The sequence below is a fragment of the Halichoerus grypus genome, chromosome 12, assembly GCF_964656455.1.
Source record: "Halichoerus grypus chromosome 12, mHalGry1.hap1.1, whole genome shotgun sequence".
Taxonomy (NCBI): domain Eukaryota; kingdom Metazoa; phylum Chordata; class Mammalia; order Carnivora; family Phocidae; genus Halichoerus; species Halichoerus grypus.
In genome coordinates this window covers 13529798-13552766 of record NC_135723.1, presented here as the reverse complement: position 1 = coordinate 13552766, position 22969 = coordinate 13529798, and the positions used below count along the sequence as shown (strand labels likewise).

General features: G+C 45.0%; 1 protein-coding gene across 3 annotated transcripts in view; it reads left to right on the top strand.

The window, feature by feature from the left end:
• POU6F2 (POU class 6 homeobox 2) overlaps positions 1–22969 on the top strand; it is a 466268-nt gene extending 443299 nt beyond the window's left edge. For 2 of the 3 annotated variants that reach the window (XM_036108955.2, XM_078059988.1), the window contains exons 8-10: positions 9218–9386; positions 18106–18274; positions 21683–22969. In XM_036108955.2, the coding sequence (XP_035964848.2) occupies positions 9218–9386; positions 18106–18274; positions 21683–22187 (843 nt within the window). In that variant the 3' untranslated portion in view covers positions 22188–22969. The remainder of the gene's footprint in view (positions 1–9217; positions 9387–18105; positions 18275–21682) is intronic. The other variant, XM_078059987.1, reaches the window with a different exon arrangement.

The window sequence follows — 22969 nt, the reverse complement described above, 5'->3', positions numbered from 1 at the left end:
CTCTGAAACACCTTGAAACACCCCGGAACATATAGTAGAGTTAACAAGTTGGGTGAATTGACAGGAGATGCGCAAGTCTGAGTCCTGGATATAAAAGCTGGGATCCTGAGATCATAAAATGCCCAAGAGTCCAAAAGTAAAAAGCCCAGAGCTGGAGGTATAAGGATAGTAGTCTTCAATTTTTTTCTTTAAATATTACCCTTTACGTTGAAGAAATATAATACAGACAACCACTAAAAAAGAAAGGATTTCTATCATACAGTAGAGAAGTTTCTCAATTTATTTTTTCATGTGATTTATGACAAATGCCTGATCTCACAAGAGCATAGTTCCAACAGTAAAATATATCATAAATTACAGGAGCAGAAAGTTCCCTAACTCACACTCAGAAGGGAATTCACTTTCATGGAGTGAAGTACCTTGGACCAGATTACCCAGGGTGACTTGTTTTAATTTAATGAAAACAATTACATCTTTAACTTCATTTTTACATCTGCCTAGCATTAATTAAAGGAACCTGAATAAAATCTAAGAGTGGACCCTCAACTACTCTTGATGATGATTTATTCCAATGATAAAAGATTGAGAACCTGCGAAGTTATCATCTGGAATGCAAGCAATATATTTTTAAAATACATACCAAGACTCAATGGCACTAGATCTAGCCTTCACAGTATCACATCAGAGATTCTTGGTGAGCAATGCAAGAGAATAAAAGTCAAAAAAAGACTAGATAAAAAAAAAGAAACAGAGAAAGATAGAAGTATCTTTCTGGGCATGAAAAAAAAAAAAGCTACCAAATACAAAAATATTTGGTGGATTTTGAAAGTAAGCTTCTGTTCCCTCCCTGAGACTCTGCAGCTACTGTGCATTATGGTGAACTCCGCACCAAAGTGAGAGGGCCCCACATCCCCTAGTTTGCCCTTACAACCCCGTGACCGTGAATTAATGATTTCTCCGTAGCAGCACAGACATCATTTTTGTGTATATTTTTTCTCCCTTTGACCAAATTCCAACAAAAGTTGCGGGAGTTTGTGGCACCATTAAGAGGGTAGAGACACTTGGAAGGGAAAATGTTGCAATTTGTAAAATCAAAGCAGTGAAATTTTTCAGAAATTAAAGGCTGTAGCTCTAATCCTTGGAGACTGCCCTCTATGAAGGCACGCAACTTCTCTTCAAAGATCTTGGCCTTTATAGGAAACCAAAGGAAGGTAGTTCATTTAAATCGGCTCCTCAAAATGCCATCTGATTATCCAAATCCATTCATTTGTTTTTCAAGTAAATACAAAATGTACTCCCTTACCTGTTTTTGAAAATCAACTGCCTTTCCCAGCCCCTGCCTGCCTATCACAGTGGTTCCCCATCTCTTTCTTAGAGCCACCCACAATGAGACATCAATGAGGCATTTCCACCCACAAGGGATCTGAAATAGCATAGGAGTTTTCCTAGATGGATGCAACGTGTATCAGCAACTCCAACACAAAATAGCCCTTTGACCTTGCAGCCGCACAACTGGGCGTCTCGCCCTTCTGGTCTCCCCTTGTCCCTCCCTGCCGAGCCCGGCCAACAGTGCCCTGGCCTGGAATGCCTTTCTCACCGTCTCTGTCTGGCAAATTCTGGCCACCGTCCCTCTGTCCAGGATCCCTCCTTCTAGAAGCTTCCCTATAAGCTCCCTCCTCTCTGCTTTCCCCCCTGCTCCATTCCTTTTCATCACCTGGGCTGTCACTGGGTATCTACACCCAAAAGACAGGGAGCTGGCTGACTCAGCCTGGTTCAGGACCCCGCCCACGGTGGGGGCTCAGTCAATGGTGTTCGGTTGAATCGCTGGCCAGTTACAGGCACCAGCATCCCAGAGCCGTGCTTCCAGAGCAGCCCAGCCCAGGCCTTTCTGTGCCTTTCCAATTCTGTGCCTTCTGTCAGTTTGCAGTATGTTCCCAAGTTAGGGCCCGCAGCTTGAGAAGGGCTCCCACACAGCACTGCCTTCTCTGTTCATCTCATTTGTGAATGTTAACCCATTCCTCTCGCCCACCGCACTCTCCCACCTTACTACCTCAACTGCATGTAATCCCTGGTTTTCTGCCCTGCTCTGTCCCATCATTCTGTGTCCCCAGCGCTTTTTAGGACTGCCACTGGCCTTGCCTGCCCATGTGCGGCGTCTTCCCGAATCCTGCCCCCACGCTGCCTCTCCTCACTTCCCCCCAGCCTCGAGTGCCCGGTGTGACTGCTCTCTTTCTTGAGCCCACTGGCATTTCTGCTTCCGGGGCTTCACTCCCCTGCAGACAGGAAGTGTCTGAGGGAGTCTTACAGCTGGGGCTCTTCTTCCTGCCTGGTTAAAGAGCCATTTCCCAATCATGGAGAGAACTAGAAGGAAAATCCAGGGAGTCGGGGAGCCTAGGTGGCTCCATCATTAAGCGTCTGCCTTTGGCTCAGGTCATGGTCCCAGAGTCCTGAGATTGAGCCCCGCATCAGGCTCCCTGCTCAGTGGGGAACCTGCTTCTCCCTCTCCCACTCCCCCTGCTTGTGTTCCCTCTTTCGCTGTGTCTCTCTCTGTCAAATAAATAAAATCTTTAAAAAAAAAGAAAAGAAAATCCAGAGAGTCTCTTGGACCCTGCCAAAAGGACAGCTCCCTCCTTGCTTTTTTCAAGCCTTACAAAAGATAATTCAAATCTCCACTAAATGTCATGTTTCAGGTCCTCAAAATTTTTCAAGCTAGCTTGTCCTGATATAAACCCTAAATCTTAGCAAATCTAAGATCTGGGCTTCTGTCCTACCCACAGTAGAACAAGCAGCTCAGTAACTCTCAGGCAGTCATTATGTCCTCCTCATTCTTGAAGGTTCTTATTAAATCTGGGCTGTGGCTTCTCTCATCTGGACATAATAAATCCTCTTCCTTTACCCTTTTTTGAAGAGAAGCTCCTTCAAAACCCTTGTGTGGGCCCCCAACCATCAGCATCACCTAGGAACTCGTTAGAAATGCAAATTCTTGAGCCCCATCCCAGATGCATCAGACCCCCCCGGGCAAGGGTGGGGGGTATGATCTGTGTTTTAACAGCCCTTCCAGGTGATTCTGATGAAAGCTAAATCTTGAGACCCACTGACTTCGTTTCTCTTCGAGCTATTATAAGGTACACAGTAGGTACTCAGAAAAATGCCAGCCAGTGCAGGGACAGAGAATCACGATGTCCTCCTGCATGCTCTTGCTCCTGCTAGAACTCTTGCGGTCATGTTCACGTTCTCATCGCACCACCTGGGGATTCAGTCTGCGGTTCATTATGGCTCCCTGACATGCTTGTAAAAGGCCAGACCTCCTCCATTTTGCCTTGGCATAATTGGAGTGTTTTTCCTTCCCCAAATTAATCTCTCTATATTTAATTCCATTTGAATTATACTGTTTATATGCATTCATTTTTCCAACTTGTCTAGCACATTCTGCATTTTATTCCACTTTCCAAGACACTTGTCACCTCCACTTATTTTTGTAGCAATTATGGATTCAATTGGAAGATGCTTTATTCCAGAAACTAAAACATTATTAAAGATATACTGTGTTACACATGGAAGCTATACAAGGAGCCAGGGCATAGAAAATCAAGAACGTCTGTAAAGCGTGCTTGTACTTGAATTTACTTTTGTTGAATATATTAAACACCCAGCAATTCCAACCAACACAAACAAACCAACTCAGCCAGTCTCTCACAGGCCACAGGAAGGGAGATTTTCAGACCCTGAATCCTGTCCTTCCCTGTTTGTCATTTCCTGGAAGAGATGGACATTCCTCCCTCCTTCCCTGGGTAATGCAAAGCCCCAGGCTAACATGAACTGCCCCTTCCCTCTCTTGCTTTGTTGGCTCTGTGCTCTCAGCCTGTATGAGTCTGCTTGGGGCTGACAGAGTGCCATAGATAGGGTGAAGTTTATTGTCTCACAGTTCTGGAAGCTAGAAGTCCAAGATCACTGTGTCAGGCAAGGATGCCTTCCCCTGAGGCCCCTCTCCTGGGTTTGCAGGTGGTCACCTCCTTCCTGTGTCCTCGTGTGGTCTCCCCCCTCTACCAGTCTGTGTGCTAATCTCTTCTTTGAAAGACATCAGTCATACTGGATGAAGCCCCGCCCTAAGGACCTTGTTTTAACTTCATTACCTCTTTGAAGACCCAATCTCCAATTATAGTCCCATTCTGAGATACTGGAGGTTAGGACTTTATCATATGAATTTGGGGTGGGACACATTTCAGCCCATAACACAGCCTATTTACATCTGACTTACAGCTCAGTAGAAGGCAAGAAAGTGATTCCCCAAACTTAGATGGAAACAAATTCCAGCTCCTTTAGGCAGTGCAGTGGGGGTATAGTGAATAAATAGAAAATATGATCATATAAACAGGATACTGAGAAAAGTAAATTTGAGGTACAACAAATAACTGGGGCTCATTACATTAAGCAAAGGACAATCTATAGGCGACTCCATCCAAGATGTGTCCCAGACGACACCAAAATCATAGTGCTCTGGCCATCTCTGACTACCATGTATTCCTAAAAAATCTGACATTTTTAAATACTTCAGGACCTATAGTACATAATCCTAAACTAGAAAAATACTTAAATTGTCATATTTAGTGAAACAGATATGTTCAAAATGATAGACCATGATCTACGCTCGCGCTGATCAACTCTAGCGTGTAGCTCACCGTGACCAATTTGAACACATCTCATGTGTTCCCACACCATCCAGCTAGAGCTTCCTGCCGTCTTCCTGACTCATACCTGTCTCCAGGGGTAGACAGGAGTGGGGCAGTGGTGTGCCTGCTGGAAGGAGCGCTGGCTCCTGAGTCAGACTCCCCTGGACTCAAAACTCAGTTATATCAGCTGTGTGACCCCAGATAAGCCATCTTAAGTCTGTTTCCTCTTCTGTAAGGACAACACCAATACCAACCAAGAGGGCTAATACCAAAATTTAAAAGTCTACGTAAAGACCCGTGGGAAGCATCTCATCAATGGTATCCATACAGTTGGCCTCTCAAGATCAAGCCAATGTAATAAAACATCTACCTTCATAGAAGCTCCTAAGTCCCCCTTTCTCTCCAGGAAGGAAAAGGAAAGAAGCCTTTCGTTCAGGCTTCTCCTTATTCCCTAATACCCTGCACTATCTTTTGGTGAACTATGCCACTTTTTATGGCCAGTTATGTATGAGGCATTTACATACCTATTTCTTTTGCCAGTAATTATACAGTATAAGTAATACAGGATTTTCAGATTTAAGTCAGGATCTGAAAAACAACAGAATTAAATCTAATTCTAATGTTGCTTATTTAAAGTCTTTGAAATTTCTATATTGAAACCCAAAGTTCTTTCATGAAGTAGCTTAAATCTCTGCTTTCCCTTTCTTTATTTGATACATATATATATTTTTAAATTTTATTATGTTATGTTAGTCACCACACATTACATCATTAGTTTTTGACGTAGTGTTCCACGATTCATTGTTTGCGTATAACACCCAGTGCTCCATTCAGTACGTGCCCTCCTTAATACCCATCACCAGGCTAACCCATCCCCCACCCCCTCCCCTCTAGAACCCTCAGTTTGTTTCTCAGAGTCCATAGTCTCTCATGGTTCGTCTCCCCCTCCGATTCCCCCCCTTCATTTTTCCGATGATACATATATTTTTAAGCCTATTTCTCATTAAACTAAGAACATCACAGATAAGGCTATTTTTTTTGTCATTTACCTGAAAGAATTACAGTGCTAGGGATGGGAAGTAAGAGAAGTGTTACTCTGACATCCTCTTTTTCTGAGGGAAGAAGTGATAAAAGAGGGTCAGTCTCTGGGCTCGTTTTGATATGTACAAAAGGCTATTCCATCTGGACTTACAAGTGATTCTAGAATTAACAGATACATGTCTATACATTCCCTACATTGGAATGAGACATATGGGCTCCAGTGAGGAAGCTACTGCTTATATAATCTCGATTCTTGACAAGTAAGAACTTTTCAGAATTTTTCTTGGTTATTCCATATTGTCTAGTTAAACTCTGGAGGGAAAGCAGAACCCCAATGTCCTAAAAAAAATGCGTATTTACTTTGGAAGAAATGTATCTTTCTTAGATACTTAGGTATCTTAGAGTCATCTCATTCTCTCACTGTGTGGACACAGGACAAGCTCTTAAAAGAACTATTTTACTTTCTTCTTGAATTTCTTCTGCTGCATAGCTTAAGGCATAAGCCCTAGTTTGCTTTTTTGTGTCCTTAGTGAGACTGCAGCCCATTAATTTGTTTCTCTACTGAGTTGTATCTGAGGAAGAAAAATTTCAATTGATTATTGTCTTACCCAGTTCCTTGATGGTACTTTACCACACCCAGGGCCAATAAAATATTGATGGAATAGTAAAACGGAAGGCTATCTCATGATTCAGTGACTCAAAACTGTGAAAAGCTTTTGTCAAGTAACAATATTTAGAAGGACAACTCAATAAGTTAGAAGGGGTAGACTGACATGCAAATATCCATCGCCTTTTATTAAGTAAATTAAAAATAGATTTAATCTTTAATATGTGTCCCTACAGAATAAAATTTACTGGATTCAATTGTTGATTATGTGCTCGGCAGATTGGCTAATTACTTTGGGGCAGATGCTTGATGCATATTAATTTGGGTTCCGTGTCAATTATCACTATCTTTTATTCACAATATAGCCTCCGCTTAGCACAGTTCGGTAACTATAAGGATGTTCACTTGAAAGGTAACTTCAAGCAATTCTGAAGGGGGACAAAATGGCATCCCGGAAGGAGCCCTGAGCTATGAATGAGAGCCCGGATTCTAATGTGCTCCGAACCACATGATCTTGGGCCAGTCATTTACTCCTCATAATCATGCTAGGTGTATATCTGCTGCATAGGGATGTCATGTGAACCCGGGGGAGCAAAAGCATTACCACGAGGGACCAGAAGGAGAGAGAGCTCCTTATGCATTTCCAAAGTAGCATTTTACTAACAGTTGTTTGCAGGTAAAATGTTAATTGATGGTTAAAAACACGTTAGGGAATTTAAAGGACTGACAAATCCCAAGCATTGGTAAGGACAGAGAGCAACTGGAATTTTCATACATTTCTTGTGGGGATACGAAATGCTACAACCACATTGGAAATCAGTCCAGTAGTTTCTTAAAAAAGTTCAACGTGCATTTATAGTAGGATGAAGGAATTCCACAATTCCACTCCCAGGTGTTTACAGAAGAGCAATGAAAGCACAGGTATACACAAGCACTTGTACGTAAGTGTTTATGACTGCTCTATTCATAATGGTCCCAGACTGGAAAGAACCCACGTGTCCATCAACAGACGAATGGATAAACAACCTGCGGCATAGATATCTATATAAGTATAGAGATGTACACTACAAATACATACTATACGTACTACTCAGCAATAAAAAGGGATGGTGCTGCTGACACATGCAACAAAACGAATCTTAAAACCAGTATCCCAGCAGAAAAAGCCAGATAAAAGAAGAGTACATACTGTACGGTTCCATTTTTAGAATCGTGCCAAATGAGGCCATTGTGACAGAAAGTCCATCGTGGCTGTCTGGGGCTGGGCCTTGGGGGGAAATTGATTGCGAAGGGGATGAGGGAACTTTTCAGAATGATGGGAAGGAAGGTCCTATGTCTTGATGACGATGCTGGTTTCACAGATGTATCTATTTGACAAAACTCATCAAACTGCATGCTTGAAATGGGTGTATTTTATTATGTATAAATGATCTCTCGATAAAGTTGAATGAAAAAATGAACATACACACACAGGGAAGGCAGTGACAAATGTGAAGTTGACATGTCCCAGGCTGACTGTCAGATCCTGAACAAGTGGTCAGAGATCAGGTCAGGCCGTGAACTTTGGTGGGAGAGCCCACCAAAGTTCAGGGCCTAACCTGATTCTACTCCCAGGCTGACTTCCTTTTATAGAGACTCTGCTATACCTGTGTGAATGTGACAATGGCCACGAAAGCAATTTGTAAACCAAGGAGGGCTATCTCCAATCACAAAGGGCGCAATGGCTAAGGCTGATCGTGCACCTGTCCAGGGTCTTGAGTTGCCCCCTTTGTGTCAGCTTCCGGGCATGGGGGGTGGGCAAGCACAGATTGAGAAGGATCCCTCCTGGGCCTCCAAGGGGACCTGGTACTTGCAATCACTTCCCTTTCCTCCAACCTTCCTCTCCTGTGCTGGGCTTCCCTCACCACCCAGAACAACAGGCTTTTGAGAACCTCTAAAGGAGTCATGAATAAATGGACACAAAGACAACCTTTCTCGAGGCACACTGAATTTTGAAAATTAGGTTAATTCTTGCTTCTGGCATGGTGATTAAGAGCTCGAGCCCCAAGGTCAGACTACACGTGTCCAGACACCAGCCCCCCTACAGCTACCGGATGAACCCACAAAACCCTTTAACTTCTCAGAGCTTCCACTTCTTTGTCTGCAAAAGAGAGGTTAAAATAGTACCCACTTCACAGGCCGATATAAGAAATGAGCAACGGCATCAAAGTCCTCAACACAGGGTGGCACGGAGTAAGAAAGCGACAACTGAAAGCTACAAATACTACTGGATATTTTTGTCCCGGCTGCCCCAGCTTCTCTCTCCGTTTCCTGTAGGACATCAGAGAACATTCTTCCCCACTTTACAGTAATCCAGCCAGACTCTTTGATAGGGGGGCAAGGGGGGAGGGGAGAGCAGAAAGTTCCCAAACTCAATTCACACTCAGCCTAAATGGGAACTTTCCTAAAAATACCAGTTACAGAAGCCAAATTGGTCAGGCGCAGCCACACCCGTGAGCTTGAGTTGCACACTCCGAGGTGACGGCAAGCGCTGTATTTTATCTGTACCTCTTGGGCCGCCGGTCACGTGCACTGTAATTGCGTGAACAGGCAGAAAAGAGTCCAGCCACATGCTGTGGTCGAGAAAGGTAGAAAATTGGGTGCTCCCGCAAGCCAGGTAGGGAATTAATAATATATTTAGGATTACTAATAAAATGCCTGTCAAGCAAGCTGCAACATATTATATACTAAAAAAAAAAAAAAATTCCTGCCAGTTGTGTATAGAGTTTGCATTGTTCCTGAGCAGTATAATGTTCTTGGAAATACAATGCTTCAACCCCAGATGAAACTTCTATCCCCTGGCATTTCCACCCTCCGATTTCTCACTCGTGTGTATTTTTTACATCCCCCTTCCATGTAGCTCCACCAAGCCTCGCAGACGTCAGTGGGTCAAGCAGCCTCCCAAAGCAGCCTTCTGCACCTGGCTCACAGCCAAGCATCCATGTCTCAAAGCCCCATCCGGCAGGCTTCCTCTTCTTCCTCCTCATCCTCCTCTTCTTCAGCTTTGAGCGTGGGCCAGTTAGTCAGCAGTAAGTATCCTTTCTGGCTCGGTGAAATCATGGTGGTCTTCTTGTTGCCTATCTGCAATGCCTTCCCTCCTCTCTCTCTCTCTCCCCTCCCTTTCTCTCTCCCCACCATCCCTCCGTCCTTCTTTCTCTTGTTCTTTCAACATCAAAGAGGAATTTCCTGGCCTTTCTAGGCCAATACCGGAATAAGGTCTCTACCCAGGGCCAGATGGTTCCTTAGGGAAACAGGCCCCCGAAGCACGTCCCCTTGATGGGTGCGCGCAGGGGCGGGTCTCTATCTCTAGAGCTTTCTGCCATGCTGAGTCAGTCCTGCCACTTTCGGGAGGGAGAAGCTGATCAGCTTGCAGGCCATAAGCCACAGAGCTCAGAACTGAAATCGCCAACAACAGGTACTCAGCCAGCAGGTCAAGCTGCTTTTCCCTGCGTTTGAAGTCTCCTGCCTTCTATTTGTAGGTGTCAGAGGAAATAAAAGAGACCGTGCCCGTGGGCGGGTGGGTGTGTGTGCACAATGAGCCGCCTCCAGGGGCACGTGGGGAAAGCTGCACGGGCTGGAACAGGATGGGAAATCTCTGAACCACCATTCATCAACTGAAATAAGCCTGCAGGTCTGCTTCCCTGAGTGGGCCACATATGTTTAGAAATGGTATGTGGCCCCACATAAAGACAGCGTGTGTATCACATGCAAATCAGAACATGTGGAGATGAATGGGACAATGGTCTGATTTCAGGTTAGTCGTTCACCTTCAGGTGCAATTTTTACCCATAAATAAAATCACAGAATGCGCACTTCGATTATAATTCTCCAGGAACCGAAAATCCAGTAATTACAGGTTTAAAGGGCTAAAGCACTGCATAGATACCTGTGCCATAAAATAAAGACACATCTGAGTATCTGTGTTTGATCAAGTGTCATGAATAACTTGTTATAACAGGAACAGCAGGGATCCTCACGTATCATCTGTAATGAGAAGCAAAATGGAGGGTTGCCATGCCCTCCCCATGCAAGCAACCCCCCCAAAAAAGAATATATATGTGTGTGCATACCTACATATAAGTTCAATTATATGGATAATTCAGGCAAGAAGGATTTGGAATGGAGAAGAGAATGAGGACTTATGGGAAGATATGAAAATGCCCAACTATCTCAACTAGCCTGGAGGCTCCTGACCCCAAAGATGGGTCAGCACCAAACAGAGTTTCAGGGTACATATTGGAGTTTGCCATCAACCAGTTATTATAGGTTGTTTAGATATACAACCCCTCTCGTTTGGGCTAGAAACTCTAGTTTTACTAAAATAAAATCATAAATAAAGTTAATTTAATTATAGCCAGATTTTCCCCAAGAAAGACACTCCTCATAGGGGTGTTAGGAAAGATTTCAACATCATTCCAATTCGATATTCTGCATAAGTTTCCACAAAATACTCTAGTTATAAATAGCAGCACAGTCATAAATTTAGGATAGGCTTTAAGCTTTGGTCCTGTAAGAAAAGGAACTGAGATCAAATATCTTATAGAGAAGAAATAAGGTAAATATGAAATAAAGTACAAATCATCCCACAAATACAGTATTTTACACAATGTAAACAGTCCATGTTGGAGATGAATGAGTGGCTGAACACACAGACAGACAGATGGATGATACCGGGTTCTCTCTAGTCACTTGTCTCGAACTGGTCAGGAAAGGAGCAGCCTTTTTCAGAAATCCATCACAGAGCTACTTAATGGGACAGATGGAATTTCAACTGCACGGTTGCCAGTGGGGCATCTAAGTTCCGGGTGTATAATGAGTGAACCATATTACATATCCTGATATGAAATATAAAGAATGGGGACAGAGACTCCTTTACCATATGCACTTGAGGCAGGAAACTCCAAACTCATATGCAGAGCCTGAATGAGGAGCCTTCTCCAGCAGATATAGGGGAGGTGCAAGCAGTCGCCCTGGGGGTCAGACTTTATACAAACCCACTCCTGGGCTTAAAATTGTTACCGATTTTGAGCATGTTGTTTAATTGATTTCCTTCTGTCTCAAAACCCAGCTACACAATGAATGATACACAGAGCATTTCTCTGATGCTGATTCTCCCAACCAATCTCTGTTTAAGACTTGATTTGTAAAGAAGGGTTTTCAGAGCACTTCAATACTGTGCCCATTTTAATACAGTGAGGTCATAGAAATCCTCATTTGCAGATCTTGAAACTGACATCGGTTAGATCCTGAAAGTACTACCCATTTTGGCCGTCTTCTGTCAGAGGGACCACATCCCGTCTTGGTTGAGAGGCTGTGACACTGTGTGACAAATCCAATGGGTGGCAGGACCAGGATGATAACCCAATGGGTCATACACAGGCTGCACAGCACAGCAGCCTTCAGAAATCGGACGCTTACCCCTGAATTTTATCCAGTGACATTTGAATGACAGTATATGTCAAATCACCTAAATATTCCTCAAATAATTCTTTAAAAGCCTGGACCTATGCCTTACAATTAAAGCACAGGGTTTTCCCTGAGCTAATATAAAGAGAAAAACTAAACATTGTGCATATATTGAAGTCATAGTCAAGCATGAAATATCCATTTAAAATTATTTTTGTCTGAGATGAAACTACACCAAATCTGCAGATAGGATAATATGGGGAGACCAAACCCCTACTTCAGATGTAGTTGTGATACAGATGAAATTACAGGGGAACAAAAGGGTAGTTTCGTCAGAGGCTGTCAACTTAAAAATAAAAACACAGTGCCATGTATATGCCAAGCACAGGAATAGAATTTAAGAAAGCAAAAATAAGCAAGATGGGCTCCCTGCCCTGGGGGAGGTCATGAACTGGTAACAAAGAAACACAGTTACAATAAAGGGAAATGAACACTATGATCAACACATGAACAGGGACTATGGCAATACAGTTGATAGTTAACTTGGTTTTAGAGGTTGAGACAGAACAGAAAGACTTGCTAGAATAAATAATTCTTGAATTGAGTTGGATGGTTAATCAACAAATCCCTCTAAGAAACCAAGGCCAGGTCAACCTGGACTTGAACTTGTGGTCAAGACCTTGGTCAATGAACCCTCCCACATCCATGGTCAAATATTGGCACCATAGTGCTGCACAACTTGCCACTGTTCCAGAGAAAACGGAACCAAAAGTCACCCCCAAATCTTCCCCACTCCAGGCAAAAGAACACAGAGTTAATGCCTTAGCAATGATAACGGGATCTTCATGTGCAAAGAACACCACACCTGAGCTCAGTGTTACCAAATAAGCACACTCCTTACTCCCAAGAACACCTGCGGTAGGTACCTGTTCGCTGTTCCCACACAGCTTGCCCTGTGTTATACCTTGCTCGGTCGCCACAGTCATCAGAAGTAAATACAGTTTCTATAAGCAGGGCTTTTGGAAAGTCTAACAGAGTCAAACAAATGACTTGAGAAATGTCCCAAATTGGCTCAAGATTTACACAGTATTGTTTAAAAATAGGTAGATTTTGGGGTTTTTAATTCTTTGCTGAGTTTGGTTTTGTTTTGTTTTTCAGTACACACTCTTTAAACCCCTGGCCAGTAAACTTGATTTCTTCAGACAGCAAAGGACCGCTGGCTATTACCAGAAAAAACAAACCATAAAGTGAACATAAAGATGCATGGTAATAGCTTATGGTACCCCTGATTCCCATGATCACAACTCACACTATTTTCCACAATGTAGTCACCATATTACAAGTAAACTGTTCTCCCAAATTACATTGCACGTTCTTAAGTGGTTTCTTATTTCTCAGAAATATTTGGTAAATATGCCTATTATTTGCTGTGAGAATAGCATAAAAAAGCAGATGGGTGTTTACATAAGACCGTTAATTCATACTTGGCAGCTTCTTTAAAGTTGCATATTTTTCATAGAAAAATCCCACAAGCAGAGGTTGTAGAAGGATGATGTTGATGGACGGTGACGGTTCGACCCAGTTAGCAACCCGTTATACTGATGTCCACGTCAACTGGTGGAAGGAGCTAAATTTTAAAAAGTAAACAAAACAAAACATCTGTGCCGGTCCATCCTCAGCGCTCAGTTCGGTATGGACCCAGTGACCATACAACCAGATTCTGCAGAACAGGATTGTTTTCACCCAATTTGCATTTAGTTCCCATAAAAAATCTTTTATTTCTCAGCCCTTGCATTCCAGATTTGGTTTGGGAAACGTCATGCTTATGAAATCCTGCCAGTTTTCAATGCCAGTTGATTCTAAATCTCTGGGCCAGTTAATCTCTATATAGATTGATCTTCTGGCTCCTCTAGCAAGGGTCAGATTTGGGGCAGATCCTGGCAATCCTTCTTGTGGCTTCCTGAACCTGTACTTAATATATTGGGCTGACTTCATCTGGAGCAAATTTCTCTGAAAGGTGTCACTTCCTCCTCAATGCAGAGAAATCCCAGACCGGGTTGCCCTAGTGCTGGATCGACCCAGTAGGGGATCTGAGAGATCCCTCTGAGGTCCCCGTCCCCATCAAGGTGGCCTCAGAATCCTCCTTGAAATTAACCCAACCTCCCTGAGCCAGGAGACTGGATGAGGGAAAACCAGACTGAGCTATCCCAGGATGGAATGTCAACCTCTGAGCCAGACTGAGAGCTGAAGTCACATCCCAGGGAAGAGGCTCCCATTTCGTTTCCCCTCCTCAGATAGAAAAGCATATGTCCCTTAAGGAAGGGCTATTGTTCCAACAGTGGGAGGGGCGGAATCCTCAAGAGTTTAAGACAGAAACTTTAGGATCAAAAAAAAAAGCATAAATTTTTTTTATCAATTCAAAAACACCTTACGGACACCACCTCATGAATTCTCCCAAAGTGTGAAAACAAGTCCCACATGCTGTAATCAGGGTGAAACTGATTTTTGTTCATGGGTGGGCCCCTTCTTTGCATGGGGCTGGGGGCCTTTGTAGTCTTGGGACTCACGGAGAAAACTGTAGTAAGACATTTTACCACCTGATTTTATGGGTAAGAAAAACAATATAAGGAAAACCAGGAAGCTCATCTCCAGCAATTAACAAATTGTGCAAAGAAGGAGATACCGATTTCCCTTCCCTGGGCCTTTATCCAACAGATCATCAACCTGTTTAAATTTCACAGAATTCCTATCTCATCAGCTCTCTAAGTAGAACGAGGGAAAAGACAAGAAGGAAAACGTGTGAGAAGAGGAAGAAGGAACTCAGCTTCGTGGTGTGATGAGTGTTTGTCTGGAGCCGCATGGAAGAGCCTGGGCTCAGTGGGGCAGGGAGCCACCTCTCCGAGCTTTAGAGTGAAGCCTTCGACAGTCAGTCAGTGCAGGGAGTAAGAGTCCACAGCTTTCAGTTCAACTCTGGTTATCGTCAGTAATCTGGCACAAGCAAGATTTAGTTGCTAGTCTCGGGGAACCAGGAAGACGACATAAGCATTAAAGGCAGCAGGGGAAGGGAAGAAGTAAGATAGAACGGATTTACATAAAATTGCCACCCAAGTCAGAAAGCTGCACAGGCCACAGGGCTGAAGCAGAACACAGGATTCTTCGAGATCAAAGACCCGCCCCGCACGTGCTGCGTAACTCAGTTGATTCCTGTTGATCTAGAGATGGAGCTAATAGAAGGCAACAAATTTACTTCCCACAAGGGCTACTTAGCTTTGCTCAGAGAAAAACTCTCCCCCTAGCTCCAGACTACACTGGCAACCCCAGCCCGCTGACACCCAGGCATTTGCCACTTGCCATAAGTGGTGGAGTTGGGGTTGGGGAAGGGTATGGGATGGGGTGCCTGCCCGGGGTCCCCCCTCACAGCGCCTCTTTGGCTCATCACTCTTACAGGTGGTACAGCAACTTTTCTGTGTAGTGGAACCCGGTGAAGAAGGAGGGTAAAGAGTGGAGAGAAGACAGCAGTTTGCAGAGGGGGCCATGCCTAGACTCGGGCAGGCCAGAAACATAGAGAAGGCCCCTGTCTGTGGGGTCAAGGGATCCCCTGCTTCAGAATCACCTGGGGCACTTGTTCAAAATGCATGTCCTGGGCCCCATCAGGTGACTCCTAGTCCTGCCAGAGGAAGAAGAGCACCATCCTAAAAGCCATATCGTTATAAGGAAAGTCTCCAGTTTCCAATTTTTCACCCTGGGTTTTGCAGCTCCCCTGCCCACGCTGGAAAGGCTCTCAGCCTTCTCTCCCGGCAGGAGGCCAGGCCTCCCCGTGTCCGTCTGTGCCAAGTGGCCGGCTCTGTTCCAAACCAGAGCTTCTCAACTACTATTTTATCATCACCTCCTTCCCCCACAAGAAGCCCTTTTATGCTTTTTTAAATCCCTGTTACCCTCCTTCCCCCGTGAAACGTTAATATCACAGATCTACTGCACATCTGTAGTGTTTATGTGCCGCGGCCCTCTGTGGGGGGGGGGCCAGAACCACCCCGTTGGGAATGCACACTCTGAACGCAGAGTCCCCAAAACAGGCTGAGCCAGGCAGCAGGTCTCAGGAGGGCTGCCGATGAGGAGCTGAACAGGCAGCCAGAACCAGTTCTAAATGACTGATCGTTCCCAAGTAAGTGCCAACGGAGGCCTGGTGCAGCCAAACCTTCTAAACATTTCAAAAGAACCTAAAAAAAAAAAAAGGAAATGTTTTTCTTGAGAAACCTCCCAATGTTTAAATGTTGGCAATTCCAAAAACTTGTAAGCTCTAGGAAAGCTGAGTTGTATGTGCAAGCTGCTCATTTGCAACTTCTGCTCTAGGGATGTTTGAAGGAAGAAATGAGAGAAGAGGCTCCAGGCTGCCGTGTGCGTGGACGTGACTTCCCAGAATCCTTAGCAAACCCTTGAAGTTTCTTCCAGGCTGCTGCACGGGGGGGACTTAAGATCCAGAGGGCAGCCTCTCCCAAGGACAACCCAAACAAGTCTTTCTTTAACCAGGGTTGCCAGCCCTCTGGGGGGAATTTGGAGGGGGGAAAAAGCAAGATTGTAATTAATCTTAATCAGTTTTGTAGTCACCCTCTGCCCGTGCGCACGGACACAGATTCTCGATGTCCTACACTGAAATATCCTCCACTCCTAGCACAAGCTCCCCAGTCCAGCCTGCTAAACGGCTTACGGGCACCCCCACAGTGCTTTGCTCCTGCCTATGTGCACGCTGCTCCCACAGGCCAGATGTGGCCCCTCCATTCTGCGACAGCTGCCCATTGGGCAGGACCCACTGTCACCTCTCCCTTCTCTGTAAATTCTGCTGTGGGGGTGACACCGTTAGTTCTTGATTATGCTCAGCCTGGTATTTTTCAGGAATTGATTCTCATTCATAATATTGAGCCCCAACCCCCTATAGACTGTAAACTCCATAGAGGCTGGAGTTTACCCACCCAGTTCTCTTGTTCCCCCTTAACACTCAGTAGGACGCCCAGGAGTCACTTAAGAAATATTCACAGGGTCCCAGTGGTTGTACCACTTTTCAATCTTTCCTCGACAAACTTACAACGAATGACATGCAAAAATTCTACAGGACATTTTTTAACGTGAAGATAAAGAAGGTACCGTGCATAAGTGTATTGCAGATCCTACTGACAGAGTCCATTTCCCCCGTAATGAGAAGACCTGGACTGGAAGCTCCAAGTCCCCCACAGATACTAACATGTTTATTCAAAAGTCTTTGAACAACTGGCCCTTGAAATGCAAATGTTTATTTCTCTTTCGACAACAGGAGTTTCTGTAGCCCTGAGCCCGGAAGACGAATCTAGTCCACCAAAGTCCCTAGACAAGCACTTGAATTTACTGAAATTGATGGATTATTGTGCAGAAAGAGGAAGCGAAAAACTTTTCACCGAAGTGCGAGGAATGAGGTGGAGAACAATAGAGTCAGCTCGCAGGGAGAAGGGCTTCGCTCCAGGCAGGAGCGAGCAGCACTTTGAAATCTTCCCCTATCCCCAACCCATGCTGTCTCCAGCTTGGTTTATGCTTTCATTTATCATTTATCCGGGGATCAGTAGCGGGAAGGGGGGGGGGTTCCTTCTCCAGCTGTTGTGTCATTTCCCTTGATAAGTCCTAAATTGACCGTGTTATCCGGGACCAAAGGAGCCTTCCTGCAGTAGGCATTTTTTATTATGTGCCCTTTTAGGGGACAAAGGCATCGTGTCAGTAGACTGCTACGGGCGGGGGGGCGGGGATACAATATTATTCTCACAGCTTCATAAGCATGCTCTTCCGAGGGGCTAACAGGAACGTAAGAAATTAGACAACATTACCATCTGTTAGCCTGCCTGCCGCAGTGATCTGGTGAAGGACAAAACAAAATCCTCTTTTTCTCAAGGGCAATTTTTAGCCCTAAAGAACCCAATTAAGACATTTCAAATTGAAACCTTACCCTATTTATGTTTTTGCACAATATTTGAGCCTATCGATGGGCAAAATGGAGTCGCATCCCCTAGCTCACGCCTCCCTGCCCTGGTTGTGACGCGTTAAGCCCAGGGGAACACGCTCTTGTATCTTGGAAGTGGCCGTGTGTGAACTACCTGTGGTTCTATCTGGGATAGAAACATCCCCAGGGGTGATTTGTGGAGGTGTAAGGCCTTGAGGATGGGGCCCTGGGTGCCTCACTCGGGAGACAAAGAGAACATTCTACAATGTCAGTTTCCCCACATCTGCTGTTAAAGAGAGCCACTTTCTTAGAAGCCGTAATAAACAGATATTGCTTGGGTGTGTGTTGACGTATTGATCCTATTTTTAAAAACATCTCCACAGATCCTCAAACGGCAGCGGGTGAGGTGGATGGGGTTAATCTGGAGGAGATCCGAGAATTTGCCAAAGCTTTTAAAATCCGGCGCCTGTCCCTTGGCCTGACCCAGACTCAGGTGGGACAGGCTCTCAGTGCCACAGAGGGCCCCGCGTACAGCCAGTCGGCCATCTGCAGGTAACCCGTGCCCACATGCTGTCACCTCTCCTGGCCGGCCTGGGCCTCGTTTGTCCTCATGGCTCAGCTTTTCTTCTTCGGGTGGGCAGAGCTGGAGGGGTAGAGTATGGGAACTAAGTTTGGGGGGGGGCTGGGGGGGCTTATACGTTGGAATCGGTGACATGGACAGAAACGAAGGTGCTAAAGCAGATGCGGGGGCCTGGCTTGATAACTCCTGTCAACTCACAAAGAAGGCAGTGTCATTGGAAATCCCCCACCGTGGGCCAGAAGTTTCCTTCTGGACCCCCGCTCCTACGCAGCTGAGACCCCCCCGCCCCATCTCCTGTCCGCAGACAGGTATCCTGAGCAAAAGCCATAAAGCTGCCTGTCCCAACGGGTGTTAACACTCCCCCCATTTCGGCCCAGGGACGGCTATCGGGATTTTTCCAAGGAAATACACCTTAAAAAGAAAATTAACCATCTCGTGACCGCAAAGGAATGCTTTAACACTGCCTTCCCAGACACAACGCTAAAGGCCCTCCCCTTTTTTTTCAAAGAAGCAGCTGCTTTACGTGGCTCAGAAAGGGGTAGTGAGAATCTGGCTTACCCTGTCCCCACCCCTCCAAAAAAAAAAAAAATTAAATAAATACATAAATGACAGAATCCAGCCTTGGTTGTGTTCAAGTTGATCTGGGTCAAGCCGCCAGCAGCAGATCCCATGCATGTGTGTATGTGTGTGTGTGTTGCACTAATCCCATGTTTATGCATGAGGTAACAAAGGCACTTCTGTAAGAGCTTTTTCCTCTTGGGCAATGCCTTATGAGTCCTCCTCCATCAGGAAAAGCCAAGAAACCAACTCTAAACTCATTTAAGTGGATTTTGTTCTTGGTGATCCATGAAATGCTGTCTTTTTATCTGCTCTTTATACTTTTAATGTATTCCCCAAAGGACGGAAGTGTACTTTTCCTGCAGTTTAAGACTAAGGTTATAAATAACATCAGTATGGGGTAGTAGCTTGCAGCTCACATTTTGCTCAATGATTTTCCATAAAACCCATTGATTGTTGTTAAATACAAAAAGCGCCATAGGATCCTCTCACTTCTATGGTCTCCCCTACTGTTTTTTCTTATAAGATACCTCCCTGTAGAAAATAACCTTTATTCAGTCTATACAAGGATACTACTGCTGGGAAATTTGTTTCAAGGCTTGTATATGTTATTCCCAACAACACCGACGGAACATCAACTCTAACAAGCAGCATCAATGATATGAATACCGTTGCTCCCTGTTGGGAAACATTAATTTTGTTTCATCTTGACAGCCTTGTGATGAAGGCAGCCACAGGTTTTTTTAAGTTGTCCATTTGTTATTTTTGCTGATGTCCTCTCTGGCTTATTTTTAGTCCTAAAACGTGATTTCCTTTTATTGGCTTAAGTGCCATCTAATGTTTTCACCAACACCCATAGAGTGTCTAAGGCATTCCCAATCAAATATGTAGATTTCTAAAGTCTCCCCCAGGGGAAGCCAAGAAAGCTATGGCTGAAATGGAGAGAGAGAGACCCTGGGAATTCACCGTATGCCAGAATGTGCCAGAAGCCTTGACTTTACAGCCTTTCTCTAGCTGCTAGGGTCTGGGTGAGCTAGTTTTAGGAGCTAACGACCAAGAGAAAAAAAAATGAAAGTCTTGAGAGAGATGGAGATCTGACATTGGAACGATTCACGTTTATTGAAGGGGAGGGAAAGAATCTGCATTTGAGCCTGCACACCCAGGTGTCACTTATGAGCGATGGTGACTTCCAGGCACGGCTCCGACAAGTGCCTCCTTAACAGAGACGCAGAGAAGGAAACACCACCCACACGCTGACCATCCCTATTGCAAGCTTTGTCCCTCACACCGAGGCACTGTGAAGCCTGTTGTCACACTATCCAGAGTTTAAGCTCTGTAGCTTTTATGGTAAAATGTGGTAGGTAGCAAATTACCACCACAGTTAGAGCTTTGTGGCAAGCTCATTCAATGAAATTAGACGATTAGTTCATTTTCTATTGAAAGCGAAATGTACTTCTTCCCCCTTTGATCAGTAGTGGAAGTTGGGTTTTATAAAAAAATAAATAACCCCTTGAACTCTACAGGGAAGGCGATGCTATGGAAATCACATTAAAACTCGATACTGTTTGCACTGCTTATCGCAATATCTAAAATGCTGTGTCAAAGATAAGATTATGGCCCGTAAAGGAAGCCTATCCTTTTGTGTCCTTCTGCAAGCGTCCTTACAAAGCATACTCTGGCGGAGCAGGTTCATTTTAGCTCTATAAGATGCACTCTGCAGTCAGACGGTTGTCTTCCGATACACTGAACACTTAAAAAGAGTGTATCCAAAGAGGAGATCTGTGTATCCGAAGTCATCATACGGGAGGGCCGTGAATTTGGATTTAGGATAAACAAACGAAGGAATAAAAGCAACTGGCACTTCTGTGTATTTCATTGAGCATGAGGCTGAATTGGATACCAGGATGACCTCTTAAAACACTCCATGTAATTTTGTCCCGAGATGCTTCATATTTTTTAAAATCAGTGTAGCAAAGAATTGCTGATGGCGATTGATACATAGAAGACCTCATTTACAGAAAATGATATCATGGGAGTACTGTTTGCAGATATCACACATTAAACACAGCTTGATGTCCTGGTGCCAAAGTACCCCATTACGCTGGACAGCGTTTGAAAGGCATAAGGTGGCCTTCGCACATCCGGGGAGGGGGTTATTCGTAGCAATTACAAGGTGTCCAGCTGCTGAGTCCCCCCAGTAAAGTAGCAACAGGCCGTGTTTTACCTGGAAAGCGGGCAAGTTGTTAACTGACATATGGTGCAAATTGTTTGTTACCAGAGAGAGAGCAGGGGTGGGGGGGAGAGACAGAGGGAGAGAGAGAGAGAGGGAGGGATTAAAATGAGACACTAAACAGAGATGAAAAGAACCGTCCCAGCCCTCATCCCTGACTCTGGTAACTTACAACATTTTGGTAACTGACTGGTAACTTACAACATTTTCATAATAGAGTCCATGGGAGGGGTTTCAGGAAAACCAAACGGAAGCCATACAACAGAGTCGTTTTAAATGAAAGAACATGACAGCTGCTGTCTCCGACGCCCCTCGGGCGGGTCATTTCTGTTTCCATCGTGGTGGCTCGCGGGTCCTGCCGTCTGCACCCTTCCCCACCCCCATCCGTGTGGCTGTGCGGGCTGCATGCGGGGCATGAACATGCATGCGGGGTGGGTGGCGCTGGCTTGAGCGGGGGGGACGGCTACCTTGCAGCTGGCTGCTCATCCGGAGTGAATTCGCTCTGCCAGGCGGTCAGGCAGGCAGGCAGGCAGGAGGCCCACCCTGGCAGAGGACTCAGTGTAAGACTGTTCTTTCTCAATTCTCCCCCCAGACACACCATCCTGAGAAGCCACTTTTTCCTACCACAGGAAGCCCAAGAGAACACTATAGCTAGCAGTCTGACAGCCAAACTGAACCCTGGCCTTTTGTATCCTGCCAGGTTTGAAAAGCTGGACATCACCCCTAAAAGTGCCCAGAAGATCAAGCCGGTGCTTGAGCGGTGGATGGCTGAGGCTGAGGCCCGCCATCGAGCAGGTATGCAGAACCTGACCGAGTTTATCGGGAGTGAGCCATCCAAAAAGCGCAAGCGGCGCACCTCGTTCACACCCCAGGCCCTTGAGATCCTCAATGCCCACTTTGAGAAGAACACACACCCCTCTGGGCAGGAAATGACCGAGATTGCCGAGAAGCTGAACTATGACCGGGAAGTAGTTAGAGTTTGGTTCTGCAATAAGAGGCAAGCCCTGAAGAACACAATTAAGCGCTTAAAACAGCATGAGCCGGCCACGGCGGTCCCCCTGGAGCCCTTGACAGACTCTCTGGAAGAAAACTCCTAAAGAGACACCCAGCCTGCAAGCAGAAGCAAAACCCACAGAAACTTAAACTCCGCCCTCGGACGCCACAAATCAGAATTCATGAGAAGAAGGAGAAGAAGAAGAAAAAGACTACATTGAAAATAAAGTCGAAAGAGAGCCCCAGTCGTCACCCTTGTAAGTAAAGAGACTAAGAAAACTACCAAGTGGACAGAATGGTTTATACGTGTCCTTTGGTTTTCCAAAAAGAAAAAAAAAAAACATTTTTGAAAATTTTTAAACAAGGCACACACCGCACCTGCAGGTGTGTGTGGTAGGATAGTCCCCTGGCCCGCCCGTCTCCCCGAAGCCAATTTTCTAATGGACTTAAAGCAAACCAAATAACCACATACTTTTTTCTGTATATTATGAAAATGTGAACACATTTTAAGGAAAAAGAAAAACAACTAAACCAAAAAAACAAACAAAAAAGGAAGAAAGAAAGAAAGAAAAAAATAATAAACCCAACAACAAAACAAAAAAACCTGCATCTGTTCCAAGCGAATACAAGCCTGCCACCTGGAGGAGGAACTGCGTTCTTTCAGGTTCTAAGTGCTGATTCACTCTGAAACCCTATTAACCAAAGTCAGAAACATGGCATTGCAAACGCGATCGTTGGTCTACTCTTCTCTGCGTGTAAAGTTGTGTTACGAATTTTTACATTTGTATGTAAAGGAAAATTACGAAGCCTGATTTCTCCTGTCTTACCCATCTCTGTCCCCACCTGTGAGGTGGGTGTCATTGCTGAAGCCATCCTCTGAGGCTCA